This window comes from Prunus dulcis, chromosome 5, assembly GCF_902201215.1.
Source record: "Prunus dulcis chromosome 5, ALMONDv2, whole genome shotgun sequence".
In the NCBI taxonomy this organism is placed as follows: Eukaryota; Viridiplantae; Streptophyta; class Magnoliopsida; order Rosales; family Rosaceae; genus Prunus; species Prunus dulcis.
Window position 1 is genome coordinate 656,682 of NC_047654.1, and position 17,068 is coordinate 673,749.

General features: G+C 37.7%; 3 protein-coding genes across 5 annotated transcripts; 2 read left to right on the top strand and 1 right to left on the bottom strand.

Moving 5' to 3' along the window:
- The first annotated feature begins 1,938 nt into the window (after positions 1-1,938).
- On the top strand, positions 1,939-6,348 carry LOC117628179 (serine/threonine-protein kinase/endoribonuclease IRE1b). Its single transcript, XM_034360566.1, has 6 exons — positions 1,939-2,258; positions 2,359-2,575; positions 2,839-4,298; positions 4,877-5,049; positions 5,329-5,575; positions 5,742-6,348. The coding sequence occupies exons 1-6, from the start codon at positions 2,101-2,103 to the stop codon at positions 6,190-6,192; spliced, it is 2,706 nt and encodes a 901-aa protein (XP_034216457.1). The 5' UTR covers positions 1,939-2,100; the 3' UTR covers positions 6,193-6,348.
- A 163-nt stretch (positions 6,349-6,511) lies between these two features.
- On the top strand, positions 6,512-8,870 carry LOC117627863 (glucan endo-1,3-beta-glucosidase 12-like). The gene is made up of 2 exons (XM_034360130.1): positions 6,512-8,255; positions 8,667-8,870. Exons 1-2 carry the CDS (start codon positions 6,860-6,862, stop codon positions 8,696-8,698), a joined length of 1,428 nt encoding a protein of 475 aa, XP_034216021.1. The 5' UTR covers positions 6,512-6,859; the 3' UTR covers positions 8,699-8,870.
- Positions 8,871-9,877: 1,007 nt separating this feature from the next.
- Positions 9,878-15,104, bottom strand: LOC117627970 (glutamate receptor 3.3). 3 transcript variants are annotated; one of them, XR_004585876.1, is made up of 7 exons: positions 14,349-15,104; positions 12,857-14,205; positions 12,454-12,731; positions 11,146-11,177; positions 11,036-11,046; positions 10,637-10,938; positions 10,185-10,525 (listed from the first exon to the last, which is right to left on the bottom strand). XR_004585876.1 is itself a non-coding variant. In XM_034360298.1 (6 exons), the coding sequence occupies exons 1-6, from the start codon at positions 14,635-14,637 to the stop codon at positions 10,046-10,048; spliced, it is 2,730 nt and encodes a 909-aa protein (XP_034216189.1). In that variant the 5' UTR covers positions 14,638-15,104; the 3' UTR covers positions 9,878-10,045. The 3 variants fall into 3 exon arrangements, 2 of the variants coding, with proteins under 2 accessions (XP_034216189.1, XP_034216188.1); XM_034360298.1 differs by lacking the exon at positions 11,036-11,046 and having other exon boundaries at positions 9,878-10,525; XM_034360297.1 differs by having other exon boundaries at positions 9,878-10,525; positions 10,637-11,046.
- Positions 15,105-17,068: the final 1,964 nt, after the last annotated feature.

Consider the following 17,068-nt stretch of genomic DNA (forward strand, 5'->3'; position numbering starts at 1 on the left):
TAAACTAGAGTAGTTTAAACTATCGTTTGCATCTTCCAACCGTACTTTGATATCTTTCAATCCTCCTCCCACATAAATTAGAGTAGTTTAAACTACCGTTTGCATCTTCCAATCCTCCTCTCACGTAAATTAGAGTAGTTTAAATAATCATTAAGCACTTCTTATTCCCTTGGGTTAGTAGGGGCACCCCACACACTATGAGTTAGAGGTGTCAAACAGATCGGGTCGGCTCGAGCACAGCCCGCTTAAGTAAGGCTCGTCCGTATCTTTGTGCGGAGAGGTAATTAAGCCCAATGAGTCGGATCTGCCCATTTAAAGCCCATTTATTAAATTATATTTATTTTAGAGAAAAATAATACATAATATTATTACATTTATATTTTAAATTCAAGTCTATTACTTTTCTCTAATAATATATATTAAAATTTAATATTTTCTTTAATTGTTTTCAAGTTTCAATTTTTAAAATCCGAACAATAATTTAGTCATTTTCTATTTAAAGGTACTTTAAATAAAGTTACTGGCCTCTTTTTTCAACAAATAATAAATCTGGTTTGTATATATATAATTATAAAAAAGATTTAAACGAAGTTGTAAAAAAATTACAAAAAAAAAAAAAAAAATACATAAGTCAAATTTAATGTGAACCAATCTCAACCCGTTTAGTGGTTCAGCACAGACACGGAACTAACCTCTAGCTTTTTCACATCAACCTGCACACCCACCAACAACCCATGCTCCCAACAATCAATTTACTCAATCTCCCCCACTCTCATCCCGATCAAGGAAACCATTGATTTTAGGAAAATATCATCTGAACAAACATGCAACATAAACTCAGGGCTTCTAAGCCTTCTACAAGTTATGAGTGGTAGTAGCGGTATGTCTTGATTATCCAAATTAGAATACAAAAAAGGCAACTACAATGCAATATGATGTTTCTCTGTTTTCTAGGGAGCATTTTTGCTCACCACTTTAACTCAAGATGTACCATCACCATCCTTTTCATTATTTGACACGTGTCTATTGACATAACCATGATTCAATAAATACAAAGTAAAGAGTTAACTATGGTTATACTAATTGACACGTGTCAAGTATTGAGAAGGGTGGTGAGAGTACATATTGGGTTAAAGTGGTGAGCAAAAATATTCACTTTTTTCTATGTACTCTTTTTTTTGGTAAAAAAGGGAGTCAAACCCCAAAACAACAGAGAACTTAGCCAGAGGCTAAACTAGTTTCTATGTACTCTTTAATCACATTAATATGATACAAAATTCATATTAAATTCCTAATGTGAATTTCCATGACTTATATGACTCATTGAGTGTGATTATAAATATTTTTCTCAATCAAACACAATACTTAGAGATTCTCAAATTATATCTTAGCCCTCTATGAATAAATCGAAGACCATGACAGTGTCTTAAGTTAGGTCCCCGATTTGTTTTATATTTAGCATTTGCAGTCAAATGACAATCTAGCTCTGACTGTTAATCAGAGTTCACAAATGTTAAAAATAGGGATGTAAGTGTGAAACTAAAACATATGGGTTCTGAGTGTAATTAGTCCAAACTTCAAGGAGCATAACTGAAATTCTCCATTTTCGTTCGTTTAATTGGTAAATGGCCACATCACTTTTAGATAAGGTTATATTCGTTTCAAAAAGGTTTAATAATCTATATATATAAAACAAAAAGTAAAAATAGTGGAACATTTAAAATATCGAAAAATATTATTATAAATATTAAAAATTAAAATTATTAATTAAATAAAAATAATATAATAAATTTACACTATTTTATATTTATAAAAAAAATTAGATAATTAGTCTTATTTTTATAAAACACAACTAACCATTATATTTTTTAATTTTCCAAACAGAAAAGCTGATAATAAAAAATGAAAATAGAGGGACAGAAAAGATTTGAAGTCACAAAAACGTGTAGACGCCCCAAACATCAAATTGGTAACGGACTAAAATTGCCCCCCGGCTGTCTGTCCAAAATTCCAAATTCCAACTGATTAACCAATCAGCCCAAAACCCTAAATTCCCAATTCCTAGATTTCCGAATCTATTGGTGTATTTCGATCTCAGAGATGCGACGATCTTTGTTCTTCCTTCTTCTATTTGCTCCGCTAATTGAATGTTTGTCCAGTCCTTCAGCCATCACTGCAGGCTCAGAGAGCTCAGAGATCTCCCTCTCCAATCCATATTCCTGGGGTTCCAACCTCTTCAATTCTCTTTGGCCCAAACTGTAAGCTCAAGTCTGAATTTGTCGCTTAACTTTTCGATATTTATTGAATTCAAACTCATAAAGTTCACTCTTTGTTTTTGAATTGTGAAATTTGATACAGCGGAAATGATGTAGCTCTGCTGGTTACACTAGATGGGACGATATATATGGTGAACACTACGACGGGGGAGTTTCAGTGGGACGTCCAGTCTGGTGCCCCAATTTATACTTCATATCAGGATGTCAATTATTTTAACAAGATTACGAGTGATGATTACTTTTTCATTGATGTTAGTGAAGACGGGGCGCTCTATAGCCATACCAGCAAAGGAAAAGAGGTATGGCAGATGTGATGCTTGTGTTTACAATTTTTATTTTTAATATATTAGAATGTGCCTGTTCTGCATGTAGTGGATGTTCAACGTCTATTTTGAGGATTTCGGTCATCATTTTATTTTTTTGATCTCAGTCTTTGTTAAGATAATGTGGGTATCATTCATGGTCGGTGAACTGGATGGTTTTACATAACTGATGTCTGTGTTGTAATGATATCTTTATTGGGGTTGCATTGTTTATTCTGTTGTGGTTCATCCTATGCCAGAAATTGTCATCGACTATTGAAGAATATATCGGACGCACTCCGATTTGGTCAAAGGATGGGGGAGTCACGTTGGGATCAAGGAGGACCAGTGTGTTCCAAGTTGTTGCCCAGACCGGAAAACGAATTCATATATATAATTCGGCTGATACTCCTTCCAAGTTAGTAGTTCGGAGAACTAAAAGTGATGCGTCTCCAAAAGTGAAGGATGCTGACGAGTTGGTAGAGTCTGGTTCCAAGGGCTTGGAAACTGTTGAGCAGCCCCTTTCTATCGTGAGAACAGATTATGAAATCACACATCATTCTTCGGGCAAGCTTGTATGGAATGTGACATTTGCTGCATTTGATTCTTATCCCCAAGTTTCTAATACTGGAAATGAGCTTGCTTTAAAGCACCGCAGGGATTCAGATTCAATATTGCCGTATCAAATGAAGACTATTATCCTCCTAACTCGCGATCCTAGATTGACAGAATCTCTTTCTGTATTAGCCAGACGAACTGATAGACATCCTGGAGGCAGTCTGGCCATCAAGCATGGGCTTCATGATAATCTTCCTGCGACTGTTCAACAGATTCCTCTGCCTCCTCACAGTGATGAGGGCAGAGGAATTCTTGCTATGTATCGTGAAACCGAGGACCCTGGCAGCTTGGGTACCCATGGTAGAGGTGTTGGTCAAATGAATGCCACAAGCAGAATGGCTGAAGCTGTAACGAAGTTACAATCTCTCTTTCTGTTTGTGCTCACACTTCTGTCCATTATGGTCTATGTCTTACGCCGTTATGTAACATTTGGAAAACAGTGTAAACTGAAAGAGATGGTTGAGGAAACTAAAGTGCAAACAGGGGTTCCAAAAAAGAAGAAAACTCGTCGATTGGGAAACAATAAGAGGAATGTCATTGATGAGAAAAACACGAGCAATGTGTTGCATGAATATAAGGTTGGAGAATCTAAAGAATCTATACACAGTCAAAGAAGCAAAGACAAATTTCTCTTGACCTTTACTGATCATGTTGATGGTCAAATAGAGGGACGCAGGATTGGCAAGTTACTTGTTTTCAACGATGAAATTGCTAAGGGAAGTAATGGTACCATTGTACTTGAGGGAACCTATGATGGTCGTCCAGTAGCTGTTAAACGTCTAGTACGGGCTCATCATGATGTGGCTTTGAAAGAGGTTCAGAATCTTATTGCCTCTGATCAGCATCCAAATATTGTCCGTTGGTATGGGGTGGAGTATGATCAAGATTTCGTTTATCTATCCTTGGAGCGTTGTATATGTAGCTTAAATGATTTGATTTATTTTTACTCTGAGTCGATTCAAAGCCAAATCACCAAGAATCGGGAACCCCACTTTTTGACTGAGTATACCGTTCGATTGCATACGATAATGGAAAATAACAAGGGCATTGAATTGTGGAAGGCGAATGGGTACCCTTCACCCCAGTTGTTAAAATTAATGAGGTTAGTTTAATGCCTTCCAATAGCTTCTCTCTTCTTCTTTCTTTCCCCATACAATCTGTTTTGCAATTACGGGCTAACCACTGTTTCTAATTTTGCACTCGGGCAGTCATACTAGTAACTTTTAGTGCAGGTGATATGACAGGTACCCTGTTGGGATTAAGATTACTTCTGTCAGGATCACCTTGAAGACAGCTAATCACTTTCTTTGTTTTATAGGAATTTTGGAGGGAAAATAACCATTTATTTTTAAAGGATTGTAGAAAAATTTGTTATAGAAACAATTCATTTCAATGGATTTAATGTTTCATATTTCATCCTTTATGTTGGAAACTTATATAAGGGGACTTATGTTTGACTTATGTAAACGTATATTCTCGATTTCGTTTCCCCTTCAAGTGGGGTTTTAAGTGAGGGATTGAACTTTTTAGTTGCTTCCATTTTTTCAAAGCACATCTTAAATTTGATTTCCCTAATACGTTGTCAAGAAATTCGATTTCATTAATATAGAAGAAAAAACAAAATCTTGAAAAAAGTTGAATAAGGTACTTGAGAATTTGACAAGATCATTATTTTTGCAGTGATCTGGTTTCTGGGCTTGCTCATTTACATGAACTTGGAATTATACATCGGGACTTAAAGCCTCAGAATGTTTTGATAATAAAGGGCAGGTCTTTGCGTGCCAAGCTTTCAGATATGGGTATCAGCAAACGCCTACAAGGGGACAGGTCTTCCATAACCCAGCATGCTACTGGTAAGTATCTGGAACTGTTTGAAGTATTATGTTTATTAATTCTGAGGCAACATGTGCTTGTTATGGTTTTGGTCTAGGTGACGAAATGTGGTGAGTTTGAAAACAACCTGGAATCATGATCCAATGAGTTAACCATTTATTGATGTTTATTTGCTAGGCCTTTTGTTTACTTTATTACTGGTGTAGGTCAACTTTCTTACTGATCTGTTACCCCTACTGGTCTGTTTGTGTGCACAAACTAAACATCCTATTATTTTTCTTTATTGTTGTTGACTGCAGGTTATGGTAGTTCAGGATGGCAAGCACCTGAGCAACTTCGCCATCAGCGCCAAACACGTGCAGTGGATTTATTTAGTTTAGGGTGTCTTCTCTTTTTCTGTGTCACTGGGGGAAAACACCCTTATGGTGATAGTATCGAGCGTGATGTAAATATAGTAAATGACCAGAAAGACCTGTTCTTAGTAGATACTATACCAGAAGCTGTGGATCTTTTTAATCGTCTCTTGGATCCCAACCCTGATATGAGGTAAAGTTCTTTATTGTCATCCATAGAGTGTCCGCCCCCCTCCCTCCTACTTAGACACACGCACACGCACACACATAGACACATGGACACAGACGTATATAGCCATGTGTATCAGGATACCTTTTGGCTGTAATTGCTCATTCCCACTGAATTACTGATTTTCCAGGCCAACAGCCATGGATGTGTTGCATCATCCTTTTTTCTGGAGTTCTGAGACTAGACTTTCATTTCTTCGAGATGCTAGTGATCGAGTTGAATTGGAAGATAGGGAGAGTGAATCGGAACTCTTAAATGCATTAGAAGGTACTGCAGCAGTTGCTTTAAATGGGAAGTGGGATGAGAAGATGGAATCTGCATTTATCAATAACATTGGTCGCTACAGGCGTTACAAGTTTGATAGTGTTCGTGACTTATTGCGTGTCATACGGAACAAGCTAAACCATTACAGGGAACTTCCTCAAGACATTCAGGAAATACTGGGGCCAGTTCCCGAGGGCTTTAACAGTTATTTTTCAAGTCGATTTCCAAAACTTTTAATCGAGGTTTATAAAGTGTTGTACAGGTACTGCAAAGAGGAAGAATTCTTCTGTAAGTATATGAAAAGCAATCTACTATAACTGCTCCCCACCCGGCCTGTCTTAGCCACCTCACTTTCTTGACCTGTTTCAACGAATTAATTTAACTTTTGTAATTGCAAATGTATTATATATGTACGAACAGTGATAGTGCAAAAGTGAATGAAGAAGCTACGTGTTATAGTGTTTCATTGATAAGAGAGACTTGCAAGTATAAAGCATGAAGCAAAAGTCATGGACCTCTCTCTCTCTCTCTCTCTCTCTCTCTCTCTCTCTGTGTACATAATTATGTCAGCCAATACTATCAAAGCCCAAACGGAATTGGTGTGAATCAAATTAAATCTCACTGTGGAATCAGTCAAGCTCACGCATTTTGGGGAGCCTGCGGCAAAGATTCTTTCTTTTTTATTTTTAAGTTTTTTCTGTGATTTCTGACCACTTTCTGTTTCTTTCATGCTACCCTTTCCTACCACATGTACAGTACCAGCTCTCCAGCATCCTGGGTTTAAATGACCAAATTGACCCTACTTAATCATTCATCACTATTAAAATGGTGGGTAAATATTGTAATTTGATAAAGCAGACCAGCGACAGACATTTTCCACTAGAGCAGAAAGTAGAAAGTGCCAACTCTCCTTTGAAGGCTTGAACAAAATCTCATTAGCTATATAGCGCCCTCAAACACAAAGTCGAACTTACTTCAATCACCATGGCCACCACCACCCTCCCACTCCTCCTTTTAGTAATTGTAAGCTCGTTCCAAAACGCGGTGGTTTCCGGTGTGGGCATAAACTATGGGACTCTCGGAAACAACCTGCCATCACCAAAGAGAGTAGCTCAGCTCCTCCAGGCCACTCTCATAGACAAGGTCAAAATCTATGACACCAACCCCGAAATCCTCCAGGCCTTTTCCAACACAGGCATCGACCTAATCGTCGCCGTCGAGAACAGCCATGTCTCCAACATCAGCACCGACGTGGCTGCCGCGGACGAGTGGTTTGCCACTCGTGTCCTGCCCTTCATTCCTGCCACTTCCATCACAGCCATTGCTGTAGGAAATGAATACTTAACCACAACAACAGCTGCTACAAAAAGTGACAAAGATCCCCAAGTGGACCCCACAGCTCTGGTCCAGGCAATGCAGAACTTGCACGCAGTGCTCATAGCCCGAGGGCTGGACCGCAAGATCAAGGTCACCACCCCACACAGCATGGCCGTTCTAGCATCCTCATTTCCACCTTCATCCTCAACTTTTGCCACAAATCTTGTGCCAACTATGACCTCCATAGCTGCCTTCTTGGCGGACACTGGCGCCCCTTTTATGGTCAATGCCTACCCTTACTTCGCATACCGGGACAACCCCGACATGGTCAATCTACAATACGCATTGCTAGGGAACTCAACCTCAAACGGCGTGCGTGACCCGAAAGGGTACACGTACACCAACATGCTGGATGCTCAGATTGATGCTGTTCGAGCCGCCATTGATGCACTCGGACTTGGACACCGGACCGTGGAGATCATGGTGTCTGAATCCGGGTGGCCATCCAAGGGTGACACCGGGGATATAGCCGCTACGGCGGAAAATGCCAAGACTTATAACACTAGGTTGATTGAGCGTGCCCAGTCTAACAAAGGGACACCCATGAAGCCTAATGACAAGGTTGAGGTATTTGTGTTTGCTTTGTTTAATGAGAACAAGAAGGAAGGGGGCGCGACAGAGAGAAATTTCGGGATTTTTAACGGGGACGGTTCGAAGGTGTACGAAGTGGATTTGAGCTGCAAATTTTGCAGCAACGATGGCAACGGAAATGGAGGAGGATTTGGGTTTGGTGAGAAAGTATCGGGTGTGGTAAGGGGTCCATCTGTTTGGTGTGTTGCTAAGCCCCATGCTGATGAGAAGGTGCTTCAAGCTGTGTTGGATTTTTGCTGTGGAGGTGGTGGTGTGGATTGCAGAGAGATCTATGAGAATGGTGATTGTTTTGAGCCTCAGAAGCTTCTTGCTCATGCATCTTATGCTATGAATGCCTACTATCAGATGCATGGCAGAAACTACTGGAATTGTGACTTCAAGGGTACTGGCTTAGTTACTTTCAGTGATCCAAGTAAGTATAATTAATAAATCCTAGAGAGATTTCCCATTAATTCATACAATTTTGATATTGTTCAACTAATCTTTTCACCCAAAAAGGAAAAATAACATATTTAGCTAATCTTTTTACCAAAAGTATACATTGTTTAACTAAACTAGCTCACATCCCCACCCAAGTAAACCTTGGTTCGATTACGTAGAAGACAATCTTGAGGCAACCTAATGTAATACTCCCCTCTTCCCCTCTCTATAGCGAATGAAAAAAAAAAAAAAACTAAACTAGCTCACCGAATTGGCCTGACATACATGTTAAGTTGTTGATTGTTCTGACTCTGTAAACAATTATTTTTTATGGTTATGCCTAATCTAATCTGAACTGTGATTGTTATTAATGTTGTGATCTGTTTTTGCAATTTGTGATCAGCTTATGGGAGATGCCGGTATCCTCAACAGTAAATCAACAAGGAAGGAATGACAGAGGGCATAATCAATGTGGTTGACAGCTAGCTCTTCACTCTTGAGTGTTGGTATTTCTAAAGTCAGGGCTTAAGATTTATTGATCACATCCCGATGTAAAAGAAGAAAACAAGAAAAGTTTGATTTGAAGGTTGTTCTGCAGGATTTTGAATTTTAGGCTGGTTTATCCTGAAAAAGGAGTCTTTTTCTTTGGTTGCACATGGTTAAAAGTAAGATGTCTCCACAATCAAAGGCTTTTTTGTTTGACAAAAGTTCTCCCTCTTTTCTGATATGGAATCTTTTTATTGTGACCTTTGAAAAATACAAAATACAAAATACAAAATAAAATAAAAGAAAGCAATGCATCCTGACATGAGATTTGAACAAAAAGGACCCATTTAGGCACTGTTAATTTCAAAGAAATGAGTGAGTATTTATGAGAAACTCAGAGGATGACCCGCGTGGTTTCTGTTTGTAATTGAACATTTTCCGTATCATAAAAAAAGAAAAAAAAGAAACATACAGCTATGGCCTATGAGAAATACGGAAGAGAAATGCAGTATGATTGTGTGCATTCGGATGAGTAGGAGATGAATACAGTGAAGATGACTAGGAGATCATATTTCTATCTGGCATTTGAATTTCTTCACAAGACAATATTGCTCTGAATGCTGATCAATATTGAGATCTGGAGACGGCGAGTTAATTGAGTTATGTGGTTGGTTTTTTTTTTTTAATTTTAAGAAAAGGTGGTAATCATTAGATAATCAAATTGTTACAAGATGAACAGCATGTAATAGGTAGCCTCATTTATGACAATTTATGACATTTTACCATGTAATGATGCTGATGATTCAAACCAATTATAGGAATTCTAGCTATCCTAACAATACAAACACCTTATAAATGGCATGCATAAAATGCAAGTTTATTCTGACAGTACATAAAAACAAACCATCTTCTGGCCTATGAAGATTTTTAACTTTTCTTTCTTTGCCCTTTGGTTCTAGATCAGGATGTTCAACTTAATAACAAGAAGGATTGAAAACTGAAAATCAAAGCTATAGAGGACATCGGATATAAAGAAATACACGCTTCAATTTTGACTCCGAAAATAACACATAAAACAACAATAATTATGATGGGGAGATGAGGCAGAAGGATATACTAAATATTAGCTTGACATTGGCATCAGAATTTCTTATTAGTGAATAATTATGGATAGAACATAAGTTCCCAGAATATAAAGTATATACATATAGATTATTCAAAATAATACTAATGCTAAGGTAAGGTTAAATGAGGACTTACAAGCATTGATACAATTACGATGATCTAATGAATGAGTTAATTGTTGGAGTTAATTTCGCTCCTATTAGTCATTTCTGTTTGTTTCTTTTCGGGATTCCGCCCCAACTTGTCATCCTTATCATTGTCGGAAAACGATCTAACTATTTTCTTTCTTTTACTTCCACTATTGGAGGGGTCTTTCTTCTCATCAATTAATGATAAAAATCTCCGGAGTTGCCTAGATCGTGAGTTACCTGGACTAGTTGAAACACATGGTGTTGGGTCAGCACGGCGTAACTTGTTCAGAATTTGCAAAAAATATATGAAGAGAGCAATGAAGCAAGCTATTCCACATATGAGAAAGAGGCCCCAAAAACTTTTAAGGTGAAGCCGGTCTGACTCAAGTTCAGTGCTCTCTAAAGTGCAAGAGCTTTGCCTCAGCCACTTATCGTAGATCCGCTGCAGATCACCATTCTCTGATAGTTGTAGAAGTGCAGTTGACATGTCAACAGCTAAAGGAGAGTCGCGTGGAAATGCCTATCATGGCAAAGAAAATAAAGACAGGTCATAATTTTGTATTTCTCGTATACATTAGGCTAACATGTAAAAGAATCTCAGAATATGAATGTTCCAAGAAAATATACTCACAAAACCCCAACCGCTTTTGGTGAACTCTTGACCTATAACCCTAAATTTGCACTGCGATGAGAGGAAGACTTCAACATAAAGACGCTCATCAACCACAGCAGCAACACCTCCGGCCTTTTTAGGACCAAGCTGGAGCGCCTGCGCATATGCTTGAGGAGACCCAAGGGGAATAAGCCTGGATTTGGATATGCCAAGTTCCTCACTCAAATAATGTTCAGCAAAGGAACCCACTTGATACCCAATTGGCTCATCACTATTTTTCAAGCTTTCAATTCCTTTAATTGGAGAAGATAGGTGCTGCACTGTAAGAATTGATGTCAGACTGGCAGTGTAACTTGAGTTGATTATCAAAACCACAAAGAGCCATATGATGAGAACTAGACGACCAAGGGTGCTCACAGTGTTCTCTCCTGTGGAGAGGGTGGAGAAGCAAGTCAGTTAAATGAATATTGTTTCAATAAGTCCACAAAAGCCAGATTTTATGAGGAAAGAAGCTGAGTCTCACTTACTATGGGCAAAGAACAGAGTTGAGATGCTAAACCTGCACGGTTGACAAACAAGAAAACAAATCAGAAACCAATATCTGGGAAATATAGGAAGATGTCATATGGACCTAGATGCTAAGTAACCTTAGGAACCTAAAGAAACACATCACATTCTAGAGCCCTTTAGGGACTTCGGGTGAAATAAGTCTTATTCATTAAGCACCACAGCATGCTCTAGACAGATTCGCAATAGTGGTAGGAGACCAAAACCATACACACAGGATTCTTACAATAAGAAGCACAACGTATCACCCTGACCAAATAGAAGAATGGTCGATGAAAGAGGAAATTAGTCACAATTGGACGTGTTTCTGCTCTCATTACTTTTCACACAGCTCTGCTTGAAGACAGATTGTCCTTATCCTTCTTAAATTTTAGAAATAACATTTACAGAAATTAATTTCTTTTCCAGAAGGCTTCCTCTGTTACGTCCTTGCTTTTGAGGAGCACTATGTTGGACAATCTAATCAAAGATTTCCATGCAAAAGTTTCAACAAGGACACATTTTCAAACAAGCTCTAAGGGAAAAGAGGTTTTTTTTTTTTTTTTTTTTTTTTTTTTTTTTTTGGGGTAATCAATTCTTGAAGTATATAAGGTATTTGATCACGACCAATGACCAGTTGATATATCTGCCTATTTTCTATCAGAAAGTGTCACTGCGATCTATAAAGCATTCCTTTGCTACCTAAGACTGGCACTACACCACTACTTAGAGCACTACTATCTTTATGGTTCTCTGAGACATTTTGAAAAAGAAAGTCGAGAAACCTAAATAAGATGCATGGACATGGTAAGTGATGACTTGATGTTTATTCTTAAGCCAAAATTAATGATTTTGGCGCACTTTCTCTGTCTCTTGGATAACTATCACTACACTGCAGCTTAGAGCACTGCTAACATCATGGTTATCTATTTGTTTTCAAGCCAAAATTAATGATTTTGTAGCACATTCTCTGTCACCTGGATAACTCTTACTATACTGCTGCTTAGAGCGCTACTATCATCATGGTTATCTATAACTTATTATAAAAAGAAAGTTGAGAAATTTAAATAAAATGTGGACAAAAGTAGTTGAGGTTTATTTTCAAGCTCAAAGCGATCATTCTGGAGCACCTTCTTTGTAAGTTGAGTGCAGGGTGTTACAGTGCTGATCACATTGTTAAGCAAAGGATAAACTAACTAGGTAATCAGTTGGTGCAAATTGGTTAAAAAGAAAAACAGTTTGTACAAGCTAGTAAATATCCTGATAAGATACTTAACTATAGAACTTACCACAAGATGGTTATGAGTTGCTTTTTAGGTGGACCCCTGAATTCATCATTTATCCTATGCTCCAAAATCCACACAACTATACCAATAACAAGAAAGGAAGCAGCAGTGACAACCCACATACGTGCAGTAAATGGCCGAAGGAAAGCCCAAGCACTAGAGTTCAATTTTTTAAATGGAGCCACTACAACAAGTCCAGAGGCAGCATATGGCTGTGAAAAATCCACAACCTTCGTTCGATTTGTAACAATGGCAATGTCACCAACAGCAGCATCAAAGACCTGCAAACAGTAAATGAGAGAATTAGCCAAAGAATGTGCACATATACACATGCACATATTGGCAAATCAAACTTGTCTTTTATGACATGAATTTCAAATATTGAATCTATGATAGATTTACTCACGCCCGTTGCGACAGAATACACAAGCTCGTTGTAGCTTGGGTTTTTCTGACCATCTCCAAAAGGGATAAATCGGTATGGAACAGCATATGGTAACAAGTTTACAGCAGCAATGAATACATCTATGCAGAAACCCTTGAACATATTATCAGTTCCCTGAACCTGTGATACAAATTCCCGGTAACTGACACGAATAGGCACACCAATTCTTAGTTGCTTCCCATTGTTTGGGAAAACCCAACCACGGGGCTTTGACAATGTCTCCCCTGGCCAGATAACGCTGTATAATTGTTGGTTTGCACTGGAACGATTAGGTGGCTTTGAATAGAGCATCTCAGGGGGAACAGTTGATAAACCAGAATAGTTACACCAGTAACCAATTCGTCGAAACCCAGTACCAAGTACATTAATAATATCATATGCTGGAAGAACAAGAGACCTCTCTGAATCAAACTTAATAGGACCTGTCAAACCAAGAAAAGTACTTTGCAATACGTTTTTCAACAGGAGCGGTCCATCATCAAAAATGCTCATTGCTTCAAGGTGAAGACTACCACCTTTTTCTACAGACTTTATCCTAGAATCATTAGAGAATGAAATGATACCACCCTGGTTAAAAAATGCATCAAGAGCATGAGCAACCAGCCAAACAGAATCATAAGCATAAAGCCCATAAGAATGCAGTCCCAAAGAACCACCAGTCAGCTTGTTCCACTTGGAGAAAAAGGTCCTCTTTCTATCTGAATCTGGGGTGTGTTGGCGCAAAACAAGAACTCCTTGCAATGTATCCATGGTCTCAGAAGGAAGAGGCAAAGCAGAATCTAAAAGAGATGACAGCCAATCTGTAGCTATCCATACAAATCCATCACCCATCATTTGAAGATAATGTGCCACAGAGAGAATCATGAGACCTGAATCAGGATTCACATGAAGAACTATAACACGAGATTCCAATTGTGCGACATTAACAAGAAGATCCATGATGTCGCCCCGGGTAGCTCCAGGTCCTGGGGGAATTCCCAACTTGTAGGAAATTCTACAGCGCCTCTCTGCAAGTTTATCATCTAAAGCTGACATGCCATTACGTCCATAATCATCATCTATAAAAATGGCAATAACCTCCTTCCAACCATAATGATCAACAATTTGCGCCACTGCACTCATTTGATACAAATCACTACGTGTTGTCCTAACAAAAAAAGGGAACTGAAGGGATGAGAGAGTTGGGTCTGTGGCTGCAAATGACAATAGAGGAACTTGGAGTTCATTTGCAACATGGGATATGATATGGGCAACTACAGAAGATTGTGGGCCTATAATGGCGACAATATCAGTCTCCATGAATTGCAAAGCTGTAAATTAACAAAATTGTCAGCATAACTATATACGATTCATGGACTTTCGACTAAAACAGAATTCTTGACCATTATAATCAAAGGAAACCAAACAAACAACCAACCCAAAAATCAAGGGAAAGCAATAGAAGATAAAGTACCTTGAACCATTCCATCAAATCCACTGCAATTGGAATTCCGCATTTTTACAAAGAGTTTGGTCCCATGGAGAACGCTGAAATTGGAGTTGACATCTTTCACTGCTTCCTGAATAGCAAGCTTGGCAACTTTACCAATAGTAGAATCAAAGGTGAAAATAGCTCCAATATTAACAACCGCAGGTCTCGAAGAAACATTGTTGCTGGACCCAAATGAGAACACCCCAAGATACAGAAACAGCAATAGAAAAAACCAAAACAAATTCATCTTGAACGACCAACACAACATCATCCTCTCTGTCCCCAAAAGATGATTCTGACCTGGGTCACTATTGGTATGAAGAATTGCCTAGTAGAGCTCTGAGTAAGATGAACCAAGGAATTGTCATTCAACACTCCCATAATTTCATTTCTTTCTTGGGTTGTCTCATTCTCAACAGCCAACCCCAGATGCAACGCTAAAACAGTGAGACCACCCACCCAAATCAGAATTTTTGCTAAAAACAGAACCTAAAATTCAATCTGAAGTAATTAGCTGACTGCACTCTGCTTTGCCCTGCTGTTAGCTGCAAGTATACAAACAAAAGCTCGTCCGTGAAGCTAAGTATTTTTTTTTTCCTTCTTTATCTGCCAAGTTACCAAAAGAAGAAGAAAGCATAGGTTCAACGTGCAGACCCACATAATGTGACAGGCACCTCCGAAAAGCGGCATCAATAATGAAGGAAATGGTACTGGTCTGGACACTGGATCAATCAAGGAATTTCCTTTCTGAAGAGAAAGGGTAGCTACATCATGGGTTTGGAAAAAGGCCCATCAATAAATAAACAATTTTAAGAAAAAAGAAAGGGCCATTACAAAGTAACCGACAAACTGAATTCACGTGGGGCTAAGGGAAAGTGCGAATTTTCACTTGTGTAAAGAGAAAGTAACACAATTTTTTAGTGATTGTTTGTTGTGTTGTAGGTTTAGTGATTGTTTGTTGTAGGTTTAGTGATTGTTTGTTGTAGTCCAAAGGAGCAACCAGGGTACAAAATTTTTGAATGGGCCTAGAGGGATTTCTGAATAATTTTCTTTTCATTTTTCTTTATGTGTAATGGTTCCATTTCTTTATTTTTTGTTCAAGTCATAAAATTGAGTCAATACTCTGTCAAATATAAAAATCATAAAATTCGAAATATCTTGATTCTTGAATGCATTTATATATAGGGCTATGTTTCAATCCTTTTTTTTCTCTTTAAGTCTAATTAAATAGTGATGCAATGATAAATTTTCACTAGTTTGTTTAGGGTGGACCATAACAAAGTTTTTATAGAATTCACATCCTACAAATTGATGCTTTCATCGAGTGTTTGTATATATTCGTAGTAGTCTTTCTTCTTTCACTAAGCTTGAAAACCTAATTAAAACACACAATCAACTTTGAAATGGAATGCACACGAGCTAGTTCAAGTCATGACGTTGAGGTGGACAAACCTCAAAGGGCTTCAAAAGGTTGGAGGGTGGCAGTACAATTTCCCATGTATTATTAAAAATAATAATTTCTAATATTCTCATTAAACATATTTAGTTTAATACAATCTTCAACTTGCCATATCATCGGTTTCCAATTGAATACATATGGGACTTATTCTTTCTTCAGAGAACTGGAGATTTTTTTTTATCAGCATATGTAATTTTTTTTAATATCAAAATCTGCCACCCTATAAATATTATATTTACAATTATCTTCTACCCACCCGCATGGAGCCTTACCAAGTCAAAAGCCCCACGTTTCCCATTCTTTTAAAGCGCCCTTCACGTTCACTGTTGTAAAACAATTCCCAAAAACACAAGCCATCTTGTCTTGTTCCCTAGAAAACCCACGTTTCATATTCTAAGCATCCCTCACTGGTTTGTTTCGTTCTTTAACTCCACCAATGATTTTTTAGTTTTTGATTTTCTCTTTTTATTGAATTTAGTGGTTCTTTCAATTTATGTGCAAATTACCAAAGAAAAATAGCTTTAAAGATATTTTTAAATTCGTTATTCAACTTCAAATATGTAGTTTGCAATCCTTTGCAATTTTTCTTATTTATAATGATTTGTTTGTTGCAATTGTGAAATTGTGTTTGTAACTTTTTAATTTAATTCATTCCTATCCTATTGGCTATATATGATTCTCTATTGATTTAAGTTTGAGAAGATGTTCATACATGTTTGAATTTAAATTTGGTCAATATATGTTTTTCAATTAAGAAAATATATTTCAATAGAAAATCAAAGTTTGAGTTAGTGGAGTCGTCACTTCTAAGAGTCAAAAGAACAATGAAAGCAGTTCAAAGCAAACTTGTATGGAAGTTCATTTGGAAAATCTACGAGCTGATCCTGGATTACGTAATCGAATATTGAGTTACCATCCAAATATTCAAGACCAAGTTCGAAGAGCTTATTGTAGGGGCTTTTTTTTTTTTTTTTTTTTTTTGGGCCTCAACACTTATATCCAAAAAGGTCCTTATTAACCTCGAGGGCATTATTTTCCTTAAAAAAAACTTTGGAGCAAAACCAAGATGATTGAATCCTGCTTCGTTTAGTGAGTTAGTACAGCATAGAAAAAGATGTTGCCTTTTGTCTGCTTTAAACCCGATATTGGAGACCAATCTGATGGTGAACCTTTTGCTGGTGTTGGATTTTCGAATTTGAAGAAAAAAGAGAAGCTACAAACTCATATTGGAGGACCTAATAGT

What these genes read in the sequence shown, in the direction of transcription:
- LOC117628179 (XM_034360566.1), top strand. Translation starts at nt 2,101, where the DNA reads ATGCGACGATCTTTGTTCTTCCTTCTTCTATTTGCTCCGCTAATTGAA. An exon ending in ATACCAGCAAAGGAAAAGAG is followed by an intron (nt 2,576 to 2,838) that starts GTATGGCAGATG and finishes ATCCTATGCCAG; the next exon opens with AAATTGTCATCGACTATTGA. An exon ending in GATCCCAACCCTGATATGAG is followed by an intron (nt 5,576 to 5,741) that starts GTAAAGTTCTTT and finishes CTGATTTTCCAG; the next exon opens with GCCAACAGCCATGGATGTGT.
- LOC117627863 (XM_034360130.1), top strand. Translation starts at nt 6,860, where the DNA reads ATGGCCACCACCACCCTCCCACTCCTCCTTTTAGTAATTGTAAGCTCG. An exon ending in AGTTACTTTCAGTGATCCAA is followed by an intron (nt 8,256 to 8,666) that starts GTAAGTATAATT and finishes ATTTGTGATCAG; the next exon opens with CTTATGGGAGATGCCGGTAT.
- LOC117627970 (XM_034360297.1), bottom strand. Translation starts at nt 14,637, where the DNA reads ATGATGTTGTGTTGGTCGTTCAAGATGAATTTGTTTTGGTTTTTTCTA. An exon ending in ATTTGATGGAATGGTTCAAG is followed by an intron (nt 14,206 to 14,348) that starts GTACTTTATCTT and finishes GTTAATTTACAG; the next exon opens with CTTTGCAATTCATGGAGACT. An exon ending in CCAAAAGCGGTTGGGGTTTT is followed by an intron (nt 10,526 to 10,636) that starts GTGAGTATATTT and finishes TTGCCATGATAG; the next exon opens with GCATTTCCACGCGACTCTCC.